We start from the raw sequence: 17231 nt of genomic DNA on the forward strand, positions 1-17231 counted from the left end.
ATGTACCCATGAGAGAGAAAGGAGGAGAAGAGTGACATTGATGATAGCATATATAGTATATATGTGTCTCACACACATATATTTTTATATACTTGCCATTTGAAGCAGATGAAATAGATAGTTTTCATCAGTTAGAAATTCGCTGTATGGGAAAATAGATAAATGGGGAATGGGTAAAAGAGAGGCAGCAGAGTATTACAAAGTGAGATGTTACTGCTGTAACTTGTATCACAGTATCACAGTATCACAATATGTTTGGGATTGGAAGGGACCTCAAAAGATCGTCTAGTCCAATCCCCCTGCTGGAGCAGGAACGCCTAGGTGAGGTTGCACAGGAACATGTCCAGGTGGGTCTTGAATGTCTCCAGAGAAGGAGACTCCACAACCCCCCTGGGCAGCCTGTTCCAGTGCTCTGTCACCCTTACTGAGAAGAAGTTTTTTCTCAAATTTAAGTGGAACCTCTGGTGTTCCAGCTTGATCCCATTACCCCTTGTCCTATCATTGTTTGCCAACGAGAAGAGCCTGGCTCCATCCTCATGGCACTCACCCTTTATATATTTATAAACATTAATAAGGTCACCCCTCAGTCTCCTCTTCTCCAAACTAAAGAGACCCAGCTCCCTCAGCCTTTCCTCATAAGGGAGGTGCTCCACTCCCTTAATCATCTTTGTTGCCCTACGCTGGACCCTCTCCAGAAGTTCCCTGTCCTTCTTGAACTGAGGGGCCCAGAACTGGACACAATATTCCAGATGGGGTCTCACCAGGGCAGAGTAGAGGGGAAGGAGGACCTCTCTTGATCTACTAACCACCCCGCTTCTAATACATCCCAGGATGCCATTGGCCTTCCTGGCCACAAGGGCACAGTGCTGGCTCATGGTCATCCTGTTGTCCACCAGGATCCCCAGGTCCCTTTCCCCTACACTGCTCTCTAATATGTAATTTCCCAACCGATACTGGAACCTGGGGTTGTTCCTGCCCAGATGCAGGACTCTACACTTTTCCTTGTTAAATTTCATTAGGTTATTCCCCGCCCAACTCTCCAGCCTGTCTAGGTCTCGCTGGATGGCAGCACAGCCTTCTGGCGTGTCAGCCACTTCTCCCAGCTTAGTGTCATCAGCAAACTTGCTGATAGTACACTCTATTCCCTCGTCTAAGTCGTTAATGAATATATTGAATAATACTGACCCCAGTACTGACCCCTGAGGCACTCCACTAGATACTGGTCTCCAACTAGACTCCACACCATTGACTACCACTCTCTGGCTTCTCTCCTTAAGCCAGTTTGTAACCCACCTCACTACTCTGTTGTCTAGACCACACCTCCTCAACTTAGCTGTGAGGATGCTGTGGGAGACTGTGTCAAAGGCTTTACTGAAGTCAAGGTAGACCACATCCACGGCTCTGCCATCATCCATCCACCTTGTAACATTCTCATAAAAGGCTATGAGGTTGGTCAAGCATGACTTACCCTTGGTAAAGCCATGCTGACTGCCCCTAATAACCTTCTTATCCTTGATATGCCTTGAGATGGCACCAAGGATAAGTTGTTCCATTACTTTCCCAGGGACAGAGGTGAGGCTGACCGGTCTATAATTACCCGGGTCCTCCTTCTTGCCCTTTTTGAAGATTGGAGTGACATTTGCTTTCCTCCAATCCTCGGGCACCTCTCCCGTTTCCCAAGACTTGGCAAAGACGATGGAGAGCGGTCCAGCAATGACCTCAGCCAGCTCCCTCAGCACCAGCGGATGCATCCCATCTGGACCCATGGATTTATGGATGTCCAGTCTATTTAATTGCTCCTTAACCCAGTCCTCATCAACTAAAGCAAGCTCCTCCATTGACCTGGCTTCATCTGGGGTCTCAGGGGTACAGGGCTCCCCAGGACAGCCTCTGGCAGAGTAGACAGAGACAAAGAAGGCATTCAGTAATTCTGCCTTCTCTGTATCTTCCGCCACCAGGGCACCCACCCCATTCCTCAGTGGGCCTACATTGCCTCCGGTATTAGTTTTATCCGCTATGTATTTGAAAAAGTTCTTTTTGCTGTCCTTGACCCCTCTTGCCAGCTGTAATTCTAAGGAGGCCTTGGCTATCCTAGCTGCCTTCCTACATCCTCTAACAGCAGCCTTATATTCTTCCCAAGTGGCCAGCCCCTGCTTCCATGACCTGTAAACTCTCCTCTTCTGCTTGAGCATACCCAACAGATCCCTATTCAACCACGCAGGCCTCCTGGCTCCCTTCCTTGACTTCCTACGTGTGGGGATGCTCTGATCCTGAGCGTGGAAGAAGCAATCTCTGAATGCAATCCAGCTCTCTTGGGCCCCTTTTCCTTCAAGCAGTCTTGCCCATGGGATTTCCCCCAGCAATTGCTTGAAAAGGCCAAAGTTAGCCCTGCTAAAGTCCAGGGTTGCAATTCTACTTGCTATTCTGTTCCTGCCACACAAGATGCTGAACTCCACCATCTCGTGGTCACTGCAACCCAGGCAGCCCTCAACCTTTACTGCTTCGACCAGACCCTCCTTGTTAGTGAGGATGAGATCCAGCAGTGCACCTCTCCTAGTCGGCTCCTCCACCATCTGCATGAGGAAGTTCTCATCAATGCACTGGAGGAACCTCCTGGACTGTATAAAAATGCACTGTGGCAATAAATGGAGACTGTTGTTTGTACTTAAGAACTTAGTCTATGTCGTTTGTCCGTTTCAACCACGACAGAGTATGCATTTCCATTATTGGAATCATGATCTGTGATTGTTTTCCAAGAGAAGCACAATCTAATTGGTTTCTGTGGCCAAGGGTTAAGTGATATTTGAGTATTAGGGGTAAAAAAAGCTGATTTTACAAAACATGTAAAGAATGGCTTTTGTTGCTGTGTGTTTGAAAAGCTTTGTTAGCTGGATTAGTTTTATGGGTAGCTTCCAACATGGGGTAAAGAACAATACTTGGAGTTTCTATGATGAGGATAAGCCCCTGGCTCAGGTCTTATACCAAAGGCAGAAAAGTGACATAGATCTTTAAATGCAGACTTCCTGGGTGCTGTGCCACCAGTTTTCTTCTTTTGTGAAGTCAGATTCAAGAAACCATAGTGAAGACGAGAATGTGGGTGATTCTCATGGGACACAGGGAAACATTAATCAATGGCAGTGATTAAGGTCTCCTTAGTCCTTCCAGCTAACTAATACTTGCTGACAGACTAACTTTCTATTTAGGACTTTGTTGCTGGTTTTTGGTTTTGTTTGTTTGTTTGGTTTTTATTATTATTTTTATTTTTTGGTCAGAAACACAAGCCTGTTAGACTCTATCTAAAAGGACATTAGTTAATGTCATAAACCTGTGAGAAAACTGCTCAGGAGTAATTTAAACCAGAAAAGCATTCTAATAATTACCATTCAGGTTAATAAGACTACTTGTTTGATTAGATTTACCCCGTGTGTGTTTGCAAGACAAGGCTTTAATTTTAATGTTCTCATTGAAGTCCATTGGATTATACCTGGACCATCAATGCAGAAATTAAAACAATGCAGAAATTAAAACCAACAAAGTTGGTTTGAGCCTTTTTTGGCAAGGTCTCCAAGTATTTATACTTCTTTTCACATAGGCAATGTGAAAGGGACTAGCAGTATGAGGGAGAACTAATGACATGAGTGAAATCACTGTTGAAAAAATGTTCAGTGAAACAAACTATTTCTTCTTACTGCTTAAGGTGCGTTAGGTGCGTTTGCATTTCTGTCCTATGCTTGGTAATTTATTTTTTTATTTTTGCTGTCTTTCCATCTGATATTATTTTTACCACCAGTTACTTTCCTCAGGGATCTTTTAGACCTGTGTTTCCGATGGCTTATGTTTCCTGTTGTCACCGGAGTTAAATTTCCTTTGATTCCATTTGACACTGCATTCTGGAACCCTTGAGATTTTGATTTCATTATTAACGCAATCACTTGTATTGAAGCAATTTCCAGTGTTTGCAGTAAGATCAATTATAGCAGTTTAAACACTTCATTGACCCAAACTTCCCATCTTTTGCTGGCCCTACGAAGTGTCTGTGATAGTCCTGCTGAAGAGTGGCTTTTGGAACAAGTAGATTTCAACCCCTTTGCCTCAAGACCTGAACTCTGAAAGAAGATTAGTTATGATTCAGGTACTCTCCCAAAAGACTTGCAGGCCTCCTGGCATCAATTTATGTCGGAAGTGGTGCCCCCTTTTGCCCTAGTCTCTGAAGGATTTCCTTGAGATGGTGGTGCAAGTGCAGAACACAGATAAATTATGCACTGGGAAATTTTTGCACTCTTAATCATTTTATATACAGTATATATGTTTCTCACACACATATATTTTTATATACTTGCTATTTGAAGCAGATGAAATTGATAGTTTTCGTCAGTTAGAAATTTGCCGTATGGGAAAATAGATAAATGGGGAGTGGGTTAAAGAGAGGCAGCAGAGTATTGCAAAGTGGATATTGCAGTAGATCAGCGCACCATGTTTTTTGCACTTCTAGCTTTTGGAGAGCTTGGAAGTTTATTTGACATTGTAAATGTACAGAAAAGTATCTGGAATTAATGTCATATGGTGTTGGAAAATATTCTGATAGGAAATTCATTGTGCATTGAGGGATCCCTGCCATTAGGAGTAGTGTAAATGGACTGCAGCTGCTCTGCTATTAAAACCTATTGAATTCAGTGGACCACACAGAACATATATGCAAAGCCTTCTGAAATCTGCATGGCAAGTCAGAACATACAGGCTGCAGCTCCACTGTCCTGCTCCAGCAGCTGGCAAAGCTTTTCCACCCGTATTAATTCTGCTTTGCTCTCCTTTGTGCCGTCATGAAAAATTACCTCCAGCTTCCTTTCAATGCTGTAATACTAGCTGGTTCCCAAACATCCATATGTTGAGCAGTCTTGCTTTACAACTTTCTCATGTCTAAAAGTAGCTATTTCTCATTCATATGATTTCTGTTTAGATTTCTGAAATACACCTATCTACTCCCTAAGCCCAGCCATCTGAAAATACATACGTAATATATTCCTCAAACTTTGCAATGTTCTTTCAAATTCCATATTTATCGAAGAATTTCTTATTATTTTTTGAGCAAGCTCTGAATTTCGGTCTCTCTGTTCTCCCATACTACCTTTGTTTACACTTTTTTTTTTCCCTATTTATTTGGTTTTTGCACTTTTTTTTTTTTTTTCAGAGCCAAGCTTTTTCCTCACTGGGTTCAACTGCTTGCCCCACTTCATTCCTTATTTTGTTGGTTTTGTTCCAGTCATTTAATCTCTTTTTGTTTCAGTTGCCCATCCATAAAGTCAGGCTAAAACTACTTTCTGAGTCATAGTGAGGGTGTAATCACGAGTTAATTAAAGTTGAAGATTACTAAAACCCTATGGCTATGTGAGTAATTGTCACTGATGAAGAATTCTGCTTTTCCCCATGAGTTTTTCACCATGGTAATGCTAAGCCATTCCAGCTTTTCATTAATTTTCTAGTGATACTGGGAATAAGGAAGGTTTGTCTGGCTCATGGTTCTTGCAACAAGAAGTGTGAAGGCAGTTTACTCAGCCTTATAGATACTCCTGTAACCAAGCCATAGTATAAGACAAGTCTATGACCAAGACATACCGGTCATCTTATTCATAAACTCTTATCTTGCATGATGGTCAACTTAAATAACTAATACAATGGCTAGCACAAGAACCAGATGCATAGTGAGGACAGTCACATAATTGCTTTACATTCTGTGATTGATTTCCAGCGGGTAGATCTCCCATCAGGCCAAGAACCAAGACCACTGATTTCAGTGAAGTTACTCCTTAATAGCTCCTGTGCATGCATGATCAGACTCTGTCCTGTCTATGGTTGTGGAAATCCAGAACAGGTTCTCTGACCTTGGTCATCACACAGGCCTAAACTGAGTACAGAATTCGACTGTGTTTCTTTGTCTTACTCCTGTATGTCTCCTCTAGGAGATTTCTGTACAGCACTGTACAGAAATAAAAAACCTAAGTACTCCCTTGCAGGTCTCTCAATAAGACTTTTCACTCTGAACAGGTTTCCTCATGTGTCCCTAGAGATCTTTAAACATTTTTTTAACCTTCTATACTGTAATAATGTACATAGCCAAAACTCAGTTTTGCATTTATCTTTTGTTATTACTACGCCACTTTGAGGTGGTTGGTGGTGAGTTATAAACTATATTGTTTTCTAAACATTCAGCCCTTGCTCTCGAAGATCTTTTAGCTGACTAAGGGTTTAATATGTTACTGACTAAAGTGCTTATTTTCTATTTGATTTGTGATTAGAAATAGGTAAGCCAGTAAAGCCTCAAAACAGGAGCACACTTGGCACAGGCTGCTTGGCATTTGTTCTGTCTATCTAGCTAACTGAAAAAAAAAGCCAATCAGAGAGAGTATTTTGCCATTAGTTCCTGGCAGCCAGAGTGGCATTACAAAGCAACTTATACATATTCCTTGCTGTAGATGTAAGATCAGCTGTAGTCTCATTTTAAGTTTTGGCTCTGGTTCAGACCAGCATCTTAACATTGTAATCAAAGTATCTGGCTTGGATCAGGAATGGGCTATGATTTTGTATATTGTCTGCATGAAGAAATTAAAAGGTCTCATATACAGAGTAATTATTACATGATATATTTAAAAGGCACTGTGGTTTCCTTTGTAGCCAGTAATATTAGCTGTTTTGGCTACTTTCCTTTTTTAAACATTTAAAAACAAGGCCCATGAAAAAGTCAGTCCATATATTTGGCTCTCAAAATTTGAACTTCAAGTGGAAGTTTAATACAGCTGTGTTTGAAACTCTGAAAACAATTCAGTGTGTCTAGGTGAGCTGGGAAATGGTCTTCCTCTTTTGTGACATAAGACGTATCTGCCTTGCATAAGAAAATAATACAGAAAGGCAGCGATACCTTTCAGCTGTGTGTGTAATCACCAACAGTATAGCTATTGTTAGGTCAGGTGCAATGCTGCACCAGCACAGTGATGCTTCTTCCAGAGTTAGCTGTCTATTGAGTGTAAAGGTTGACTCATGTTCCATCTAATCCAGGGATCTGGGATCTGTGCCTCACTGTTCACAGGTGGTAGATGCCCCATCCCTGAAGACACTCAAGGCCAGGCTGGATGGGGCTCTGAGCAACCTTATCCAGTTGAAGATGTCCCTGCTCACTGCGGGGGGTTGGACTAGATGATCTTTAAAGATCCAATCCAAATTATTCTATGATTCTACGCAGGTGTGTCTGAAGGTGTCTGAACTGGGAACTCTATAGCTACAGTAGTTGTTTCAGCAGACACGAAATGTGCAAGCATTTTTAGCATTGCATTAGCTGATTACATTAACCTTTAGGTTATTAAATACTTTTAAGAATGTGATCCAAATGTCTCTCATTTTCCAGCAGATGTGTAATTATTCTGTGGTAAATCCTGTTTTAACAGTACTGGATAGTACTACTAGAAAATTACCTTCACCTTTATAACTCTGTAGTTCATTGAAACAGGGTCTTTGCACTTCCATATACATGTAATTGCATCCATCTGCTGTAATGAGATCAAAGAATGTTTATTTTAACTGTTAATCCAAAATGAAGAAAATAGTTGCACCAGGTTGTCCTTTAACCAGGTCAAAATTATTCTTTGATTCTGCTCCTGCCAGCTGAAGATTATATTTGGAGTTTGTGAAATTGATAGATTTTTAAATGGCTCTCATTACATCACAACCCCTTCAGCTTGAATACAAATGCTATTTTTAAATTTTTGAGGGGCTTAAAATTCAACATTGCTTCACAAGTGACACATATTAAACAACTCCCTTTTTTTTTTCCAAATCTGAGCCTGAATCTGCAGATGTTTCTAAGTAATCATTACTTCACTGAGTGGCCTCTGTTAAGTAGTTAAAAAGACTAATAGGATGAATAATGTTAGGTAATAGAAGCATTTCAACTCCTACACTGATGCACAATATAGGGAAACAGCTTGTATTGATTGAGTCCTGTTCTAAGTCAAGGGGAAAATATTTTTCTCTGAATACATGAGAAATAGAAATCTCCATAGAAGGACTCTGGAGGATTATTCAGCTCCATTCCTTCCTGTAGAATCCTCTGTCAGGGAGATGAATATGAAATATGAGTCTGTGCCAGAAAACTGCCCATTTAAGGGATTCTGGAAAACAGAATTGTCTCATTGGTACCTGTTATGAATAAATGAATTTTTTTATTACGGACAACCTTATTTCATCTTATTCTCAACTGTGACACAAGCTAGAACTATTGAAGAAAAAAACACCTCCTTTCAGTGGATTGGATTTTTTTTAATCTTCTTTCCCATTTCTTCTACAGATGAATATTAAAAATCCAGCCACCCCAATCATATAGTGTAGCACGGACTGTTTACTTCTTGGACACCTTCTTTCCTGCTAAGCAGGTTTAGATATTCCCACCTGTATTAGAGCTACTATTAAAAACCTAATAGCTATTCTGTTTGCCTGCACTGCTGCCAAAAGTTCTCTTTTGACCTAGCCTGAGTATAAAATTTGTTCTGCTCATCTATACTCTAATTCTGGTAAAACAAAAATACCAAAGATACCACAGAGTAACTACACAACCACTAAAGTTATTGTAGTTTTGTGGCTTTCAAAAAACCCCAAAAATTCAAAAGTCATTTTGGTTTCTTGTATTTGGCATGAAAGCTAGAAGGAACACAGAGAAACAAACTTTGTGGCAACTAAATACAGTTCTGTTACTCATACGATTTCTTCGCTAAAAGAGAATGTACAACAGTGTGTACACTTGATGCTGCCAGGCCTAAAAGGACCCTTCCTTTCTCAGAAAGTAGTGTATCAGGAGGAAAGAAATCAAATCCTATCTTTACAGCCTTCTGAGAAAAGCAGGGCAAATAAATCTGTGTATATCTTGTATAAAAATACTTCATCACTGCTCTTAGCTTACAATAAAGTAGTAATCTTTGCAGACTTTTAGAATGGAAGCACATGCTGTGTGTCCTGGCAAGTGAATATGCATTCAGGATCAGGCTCACTGTGACTTCTCACCAGCTATAGCTATGGATCATTTATGTTGTTATACAAAGGGAGAAATAAATTTAGATAGGCAGAAAGGTTATAATTATATTAAGTAATGACGATTTCCAGAACAAACTTGGGAAGACTCTTTAAAATCTTTGTACAAGAAGAAAAGCTGAAAGGAGGTGGACAAGAAGCAGAAATATTCCAGCGTAGAGTGATGCTTTTATTTGTGTATTTGGCTGCTTTGATTGTCTGCCTTTTGCCTACTGAGCCAAAAAAAACCTATGAGATAACTCGTATATAAAAATTGTCCATACTATTTTTTCATCTGAATTGAAAAAAAAGTTGTACCCTTATATAGAACCCCCATAACAGAACATAATTTATTACACATAAAGATAGTGTTTCTGACTTCTGCCCAGAACAGGAAACAAATCTATTCTTCATGATGTCAAACTATTATGAAAATAAGGAAGGAAAACACAAACGGGCAGTCAAGATCTTCAAAGAGTTCTCCAGAAATGTAGAGAGATAGTATTAAAGAATTTAGTTTCTAGGTAGCAAAATGTATCAAAGACAAAAATTTATACATAATAGCATTTCAAACAGCAGGGATTCCAATATACATTTCCTTAATAAAATAATGCCTGTACCTGAATACTTCAGGACAGTATTCTGTACCCCTCAAGTGTTAAAAGTTGCGGTTACACAGACTAAAAAAAGGACTCTTAGGGCTGATACTGCAGCCACTGAGTATGGAAATAATTCCATAGACCTGTTTCAGTAGTGAATCTGTGTCACAGACCATTTTTCTGCTTTCTGTGTAATTGCTGTCAGTAAGATATGTTCAATGAATTCAAATTATCTGTGAAACTATATATGTACAAGCTCAAATACCCACTGAGATAAATATTTTTGTCTGCCTATGTTTAAAAATCACATAATCTTTATTGACTAAAGTAAAGTTTGCCTATTAATAATTTAAGTACATTTAAGTACAATTAAGTATTAATTTAAGTACATTTGTCCAATTTTTAAAGGCAATAATAACAAAGCAGAAATATGCATTGTAATTGTCATAAAACGTATGTATCTGCCACACTAATAATGGAGTGGTAGCACTGTTTGGACAGCAGAGAAGCACATCTTCCATCTGTTCACTGTGAACTTCCTGCTTGAATTGGCAGTGTAACATGAAGTTGGAATGTGGGTGATGGGGTTGGAGAAAGAGGGGTGGTTTGTCAATGCTTTAAACAGTCATGCCCAGTCATTATTGTAAAATCATCAGTACTTCAAATTTATTGTTCAAGTAAGAATCAAACACTATTTCCAGGAGTTGCATTACTTTATAACAAAAGGTCATGTATGTTTTCAAAGTAAATCTGTGCCAACAACAAAATGCAAAATTTTAGTGTATATTTTATTGTTATTATTGGGAATGTGTTACATACTCAACTCTGCACTAATGTGAAAGAGTAAGTTGTGATGAAGCACCAAAAAATCAGTGTATTCTGAATAGCAAAACCCCTCACTGACTAAAAAATGCCGAAGAGTCTGATTTCCAATGAAACCAAAAGGATCTAGGCAGCTAAATGCTCTTGGCAGTCTATTCTCAGTCCTTACAAGTCCCTTAGACAATTGAACACTTGAGAAGAGCAGCTCAGCCACAGCACAAATGGAACGTTTCTAGGAGAATTCTCTGCCTGCAGATCCTCTGTTCAGATGGGTCCTGACACCTGGAAGCCCACTGCATTGAGTGCAGTAGCAGTCCAGTCTGGCTGTCACTGTGTCACTGCTCATGTGCATAATCCTTACTCTAGTAAACAGCATAAGTTTGTGGGTTTGTTTTTTTGGTGTGAGGTTATTTTTTTCTTTTTTTTTTTTTTTTTACATTTATTTTTATTTTTTTAATTTATCTGGCATGTATGAAGTTTTAAAGTTACCAGAATTAGCTTTGATGGGTTTATGGACTCAGCAGTTCTTACCCATGCTGCCTAACTGGCTAGCCCAACAGAAGGTTAATAAAAGGTATGTGAACTATCATATCTGCACATTGCAATTTTAAAGCATGGATATTCATATGCTTGAGAGGTTAGCATTAATAAATTTGAAGTCACATTGCAGCTTTTTGAATTTTTACAAATGGTATTAATTCTTTTGAGCTGTTAGTACTGATTTTATTAATTAAGGCTTACAACATCTGTAAGAAAAGTCAGACATATCTCAGTAGTTTTGAAGGAATTATTAAGTTATGCTACAATTTAGGCAGAATTCCGAAGTGAAAAGAGAGAATATAGGAGCCATGAATAGTTGAGACTTCTGGAGAGGTCAAATAAGGACATTAGCGAAAGGACTCCGTGCGCCATCTCTTGGTGAAATCTGGAACGTCCAGGGCGGGTGTTTTCATTCGTGTCTATTAGTACTTTTGTTGGAAAGGATTGCTGTGATGATTGTCGAACCATTGACTTCTAATTGTCACCAGAAACGTTATCAAAAATAGAATTATCGGACAGACGGAAATAGTTTTCAGTGTGGTGAAAGTTTCTACAGAAAATTTTGGACAATTTTGTGGCTGTCAGAATATACTCATCTCAGGAGCGTCAGTACCGTGATTCGGACATTCGCAGCAAGTGACTTCCAGATCCTCACCAGCACGTTCCTGTTCCGTGAATCAGCATGCTATACAGTGCGGAAGGGATATAGACATTGCTGAGGAACTAACTGTTGTTTTAAGAGTTATCATCCCGTTACTGGTAGAAATAACAGTGCTACCAATATGTCGTAAATAATCCGAGTGTGGTTTCCTGCCTCTCGTACCTGTGCAGTCAGGGCATTCCCTTCCCCCTTCCTCTGCTTGGTTTTGCGAGAGGATATGTTGAGGGCTTTTCAGAAACGTTTGTTTGTGAGGTTACACGAGGCAGAAGCTGAGGTTTGGGGAGGAAGGTGCGTCTGTTGGCGCACTGTGGCACAGGGAGTCCTTTTACTTGATTTTGACGGAGACCTCCCCCAGGCCGAGGCCGGCAGGTCCTGGCAGCGGACGGCGGCGGGCGGGCGGTGCTGCCGTTTCCCGGCCGGGAGGAGTTACTCGCCGTTGGCACGGGCGGATCCAGACCACCGCGATCCAGGCTGTCGCTGACAGCTGGGGATCCCGCCCGCTGGCGTGAGGAGAGGACCGGAGGGGAGGGCGGCAGCTCTGCCGCCGCTTGCCCGAGCTCTGCCCGCTCGGCCGAGGAAACCGCTACCGCGTCTATCTTTTGTTCGTAGCCGTTCTCGCTCAGCTCCCCTTCCCGCTCCGGTGCGGCGCCGTCTGCCGTCGCCTGTCCCCGCCCAGCCTCGCCTCGCCCCCCGGTTCGGGTGTGTCGGAGGCACGGCACGGCACGGCACGGCACGGCACGGCACGGCACGGCACGGCACGGCACGGCACGGCACGGCACGGCACGGCACATCCCCGCCGGGCACACGTCCCGTCCCCACAACCTGTCACTTTAAGGGCCAGAAGGGCGGGGCGGGGTCGGGCGGAGCGACTGGCGGCCGCGCCGCCGCACGCCATTGGCTGCCTGCACCGCCCGGCCCCGCCTCCCTCCGCACACTGTTATGTCTCTGTCTCGGTGTCAGGTCCGCGGGCGGTGCGCATGCGCGGCGGGCGCTCATCCAGCCGGCGGGGCCGGGCGGAGCGCGGAGGCCGGGGTTGCCGCGGGCTCGGTGTGGTGCGAGGGAGGGGAGAAGGCGGAGGCAGACAGCGGTAGCGGCGAGGCAGAGGATGTCCGCTGCCCGCCCGCCGGCCGCTCCTCTGCGCGCCCGCCGTCGCGTCCACGTCTTCATGAACTAGCGCTGCGGGGTGGGGGCGGGGGACAGGAGCGAGCGCCCCAGCGGAACCGGCGCCCTAGGCATGGCCAGCTCGGTGAGTACCGCGGGTCCGCCGCCCGCGCCTCTGCCCGCGCTGCCGCGTGCTCGTCGCCGGGAAGGGGTCGGCGTGACGGGGAATTTCTCTTTGCGTGCGGCTTTCCGTGCCGCTCGCCGCTCCCGGCACCGGGCACGCACGCACCCCGAGGGAGGCGGCGGGTGTCGCCTCAGCCATGTTCCCGCTGCCGCACCGGGGTCACCGGACGCGGAGGCACCGGGAAGAGGGACAGCGCGTCCCTGACAGCGGCCCCCGGCTGCCCGCTCCTGCAGGACGGCACCGCGGGCCAGCGGCCGCTCCTCCCCGCGTCCTCCCGGTGGCAGCGAGAGCTCTTTTACGCCCTCGCCTGTGGGGCCGGTTTTTTTTTGTTGCAGGGTTACGGTGATGCCTTTCTATTTTTTTTTTCTCTTGCCGTGTATATGCTACTGTTTTGTTTGTGTGCCCCTCGCCCCCACCTCTGCCTGCGATGGGGCCGGTTGCCCCTCGGTCGTCCCCCCAGCCCCGCTTCCGCGGGCGCTCACCGGCCGCTCCGCGCCTCTCCCCCCGCAGTGCGCCGTCCAGGTGAAGCTGGAGCTGGGGCACCGAGCCCAGGTCAGGAAGAAACCCACCGTGGAGGGCTTCACCCACGACTGGATGGTGTTTGTCAGAGGGCCCGAGCACAGCAACATTCAGCACTTTGTGGAGAAAGTCGTTTTTCACCTACACGAGAGCTTCCCCAGGCCGAAAAGAGGTAGGTAGGGCCCGCCGCGGGCCGCCCCGACGGGACCGGCTTTCTACCAGAGGCGCCCGTAGGGGGGTCTCCCCCCAGACGAGCGTTTCCCAGCCATCTCGGAGCGGGAGCAGCTGATGGTTCTGTGGCGGTCTCCGTGGAAGAACAAAAGCTGCCGTCAGCGCGGTGGTGGGCTGCCGGTGGCCCTTCTCCCACCCCGCTTGGGGCGGCCCGGGGTCGGGATATGGGGGGTCCTTTCTGCCCCTGCTCGTCTCCCGCTCTTGGTGTCGCGGGGGTCTCCGCACGGCTGCCCGCGGTTCCGGCTCCCGGCCCAGCCGTGGGTCTGGGTCCTGGCACCTCCTGGTCTCTCACTTGTCGGTGACACGGGGCTGGTTTCTGCCTCGGGGTCGGGCTGCACCGGAGGTTTTTGCCCACGTGTTGCTTTCTTCTGGCCAGGGTTACTTTCTCCCGATGTACCAAATGACTCTCTGGGACAGGGATGACTGGAAATGTTTTCCTGCTCTGATCTTGGTACTTGCGTTTGGACTTTCTCAACACTTCATTTTCTGCTTAGTTCTCTGGTTCATTGTAAGGGCCTCACTCTTTCCTAAGTACATGAAAACTTCTCAAAAGGTGTGTGTGTGTTGTGCATATGTACCCACATAAGTTGGGCTGGGAAAGGTATAGGAAGCCTTTTGTTTTCAAATCTGTTTCATGAGCCCTTACTGTCCTGATTATTGTGGTTGGATTAGTGGAGGTAACAGAACAAATAAAAGAACTGACCAGATTTATTTATCTATGCAGGCACAATGGTTAGTAGTTATCTTTCATTTGGTCTGTAATCTTTATTGGCATCTGGAACTCCTGCAGTTCCTTAGAACAACATCATCATAAATCCTGTCTGCTTAGGTCTAGGTGGAGAAAAATTGAATGTTCGGGTAGCAAAAGACAGGAAATTTTTCAGGGCTGAGTTAAAAAGGGTTGGGTTTTTTTTTTTTGTGGTAAGGTAAAAACAGGGATTTTGATTTAGTGTTTTCCAGTTTGAAGATACAAAGCTGTGGCCTTTTTTTTCACAAAAATTATTGTGTTTCTTCTAGAATATTTTCCTTCCCTTAAGTAATGGAGTGTAAGTATTGCAGTTATTTCGACTGCTGAGATTATTTTCTGAAGTATAACCTATTAATTCTCTTTTATTATCATGGAGTAGATAAATTTTTAAATCTGTTGAAAACCAGTGCAGTACTGCACAAAGAGTTTTCAGTAGATCATATGTAATACGATTTCTGATTAATGAAGACACAGATTGCACTGTGGAGTCTTCCTACTGTTTTATTCTATTTTATGTACAGAAAACTATGACTTCAAGTTAGTCTAAATAGTTTGGCAAAGAAACTCCTGAGAATGGGTCTGAGTAGTCTAAATAGGTGAGACAGCATGATCCACACTCAGTGAATTAGATGATGTGTTGAAATCATCATGTGTAGAAAGTACATATAACACTTTGAAGCTCTCTCTGCATAGAGGGTGTTCCTGATGCTCTCTGCTTTTATTATCCATGTTTTGTTTATTTGTTGTCCAGCCTCAGGGAACATGACTCTGCAACCCAGACTTGGGGGTTGGTTGCTAGGTGTGATGTGGAGCTTGCTGATAAGGATATCTTTTAGCACTTTTGCAAGTGAAAGGTGCATGGTTTGCCGCTGGGAGTGCTTTGTGTCTCCAGCTGCTGAGTTTAGTTATGCAGTCATTTAAGCCATTGTTTTAAAGTGTTTATTTTGGGATTTTATTTGTATGCATCATTTTCATGATGTGGCAACTGCTGGGAAAGATGCCAGTTTACATAGCCCGGGAGGGGACTTGTCGTACTGTGATTGCACATGACTTGGATTGTAGGAGAACACCACAGCCGCTCCCATCCAGCAGAGTTTAAGCTCATATGGAAAACACTCCATTCACTTCTGGGCTTTGCTTATCCTCCTAAAACTACATCAATGAGCCAAAAAAATAGATGCTGAAGAAATTTGAGTCACTTAACATCACAGCGGGAAAGAGGAGCATTGTGCTGCCGAGATCAATCTGTGTATGAATTATCTAGAATGTTTACTGGTGTTCAAAGGTGTTCCAAAGAGTGGTGGTGATATGTGCCTTGTAAATGGGAGCATTTTGTTTTTCTAATTTACAAATACAGTTGAAATGTTTGACAAAAGTATTATAGGCTCTATTGGCTTTGTAAATCAGTGTAGTTAGTTTGATTTGACCTCAGGTGGCCTTCAGGGTGGTATCTTAAGCATTGCATATTTGATAGGAATGATATGCTTGCTTATAATGTTAATCAAACTACCTGTTTTCCACCACTTCCTTTCAAGTTATATACTTTATTATTTTAGTATAAAATAAGTTACCAGTTGGAGATACTTGGTATCTCAAACTAATCCTAAACCATGGGTTTTGGAAGCTGAAGTAGGTGTACAGTATTGATCAAAAGCAAGTAATAGTATACTGACAACCCGTAATAACACTTAGTTCTCTGGTAAGTGATCTTTCTGTCTGTGGATTCATGCCGTGAATGGCTGCTTTAGCATGTGTGCTTGCTAGGAAAAGTTTGAATTCATTAAGTCCATCTGTAGAGCTCACAGATCAATTTGAAAAAAATAAATGAATAGGCTATCATAGGCATTAGTAGCTCATTATTTGTTTCTGTTGCTCAGTCACTTTGAGGGGCACAGTTACAAACATTAAGGGGAGCAAGTGAGATGAATTATTTTCAGTGTGTTTGCTTTGCATGTTTATGAGAGTAGCTGGGTAAACTGTCAGTTTGCCAGCTACAACTCTGGCTTTGCTAATCTGTCTGGCTGTACTAGGGATTTTTGGAAATAACTAGAGGTTGGTGGTGAGTTTACAAAGGTGTGTCCAAGTGTTTGTTCTGCTAATAGCTGCTGCAGAGCAAGCAGGGTCCTGTGTCCTGAAGTTGCATCAGTTTTAAGGTGGCAACATAGCTGGGAACAGCGTTCAGTCGTTGGAGCACAGGGGGGCTGAGTTTGTGTGCGTAGATAGGATGGGAAGGTGGAGGTGACTGACAGGGAACAGAGTGTGGATAAGCTAGAGTGACCTAATAAAATAGTCTTTTTCTTTTTCCCAGTGTCTCACCTTTAAAACTTGAGCTTGGCATGGATTTTATTGTTTTGTGTTTGCCTTATGGTGACTGAATGCTTCAGTTTTCTTTGCACGGTGGAGCATAAAGGCATTCACAGTGACTGGTTGCAAATGTCCTCCCATTTAATGGCTTACTCCTGCCATCTGACTTCCATGGGTGGTTCAATGGGAGGTGGCTACAGGGCTACTTGTCACGTTTCGGAAAGTCGACTCATGCCCAGGCTCTGTTTTGAGTTTGCCAGACAAAAGCTCTCTAAAAGCAAAATGCAATCACAAATACTGCTGTTTTCAAATCTTTTCTCTTTCATGATGCTGAAGTAAATTGGCTAAGACATGGACAATTGCTAAGATTATAGCTTTATTCTGTGTGTAGAAGTGTAGTATTTTAAAGCATGTATGTGGAACAACATTTATTACCAGGTTATTGTTTGTTTCAATAAGTTGAGATACTGC

At 43.4% G+C, this 17231-nt stretch overlaps 1 protein-coding gene across 1 annotated transcript in view; it reads left to right on the forward strand.

Moving 5' to 3' along the window:
- Positions 1-12879: 12879 nt before the first annotated feature.
- The window catches only part of MLLT3 (MLLT3 super elongation complex subunit), a gene marked incomplete at its 3' end in the record, with an annotated part of 124083 nt that continues 119731 nt past the window's right edge, over positions 12880-17231 (forward strand). Inside the window, exons 1-2 of the mRNA XM_080362756.1 lie at positions 12880-12919; positions 13469-13649. Coding sequence (XP_080218882.1) covers positions 12908-12919; positions 13469-13649 — 193 coding nt within the window. The 5' untranslated portion in view covers positions 12880-12907. The remainder of the gene's footprint in view (positions 12920-13468; positions 13650-17231) is intronic.

Source organism: Nesoenas mayeri, assembly GCF_963082525.1.
Source record: "Nesoenas mayeri genome assembly, chromosome: Z".
NCBI lineage: Eukaryota > Metazoa > Chordata > Aves > Columbiformes > Columbidae > Nesoenas > Nesoenas mayeri.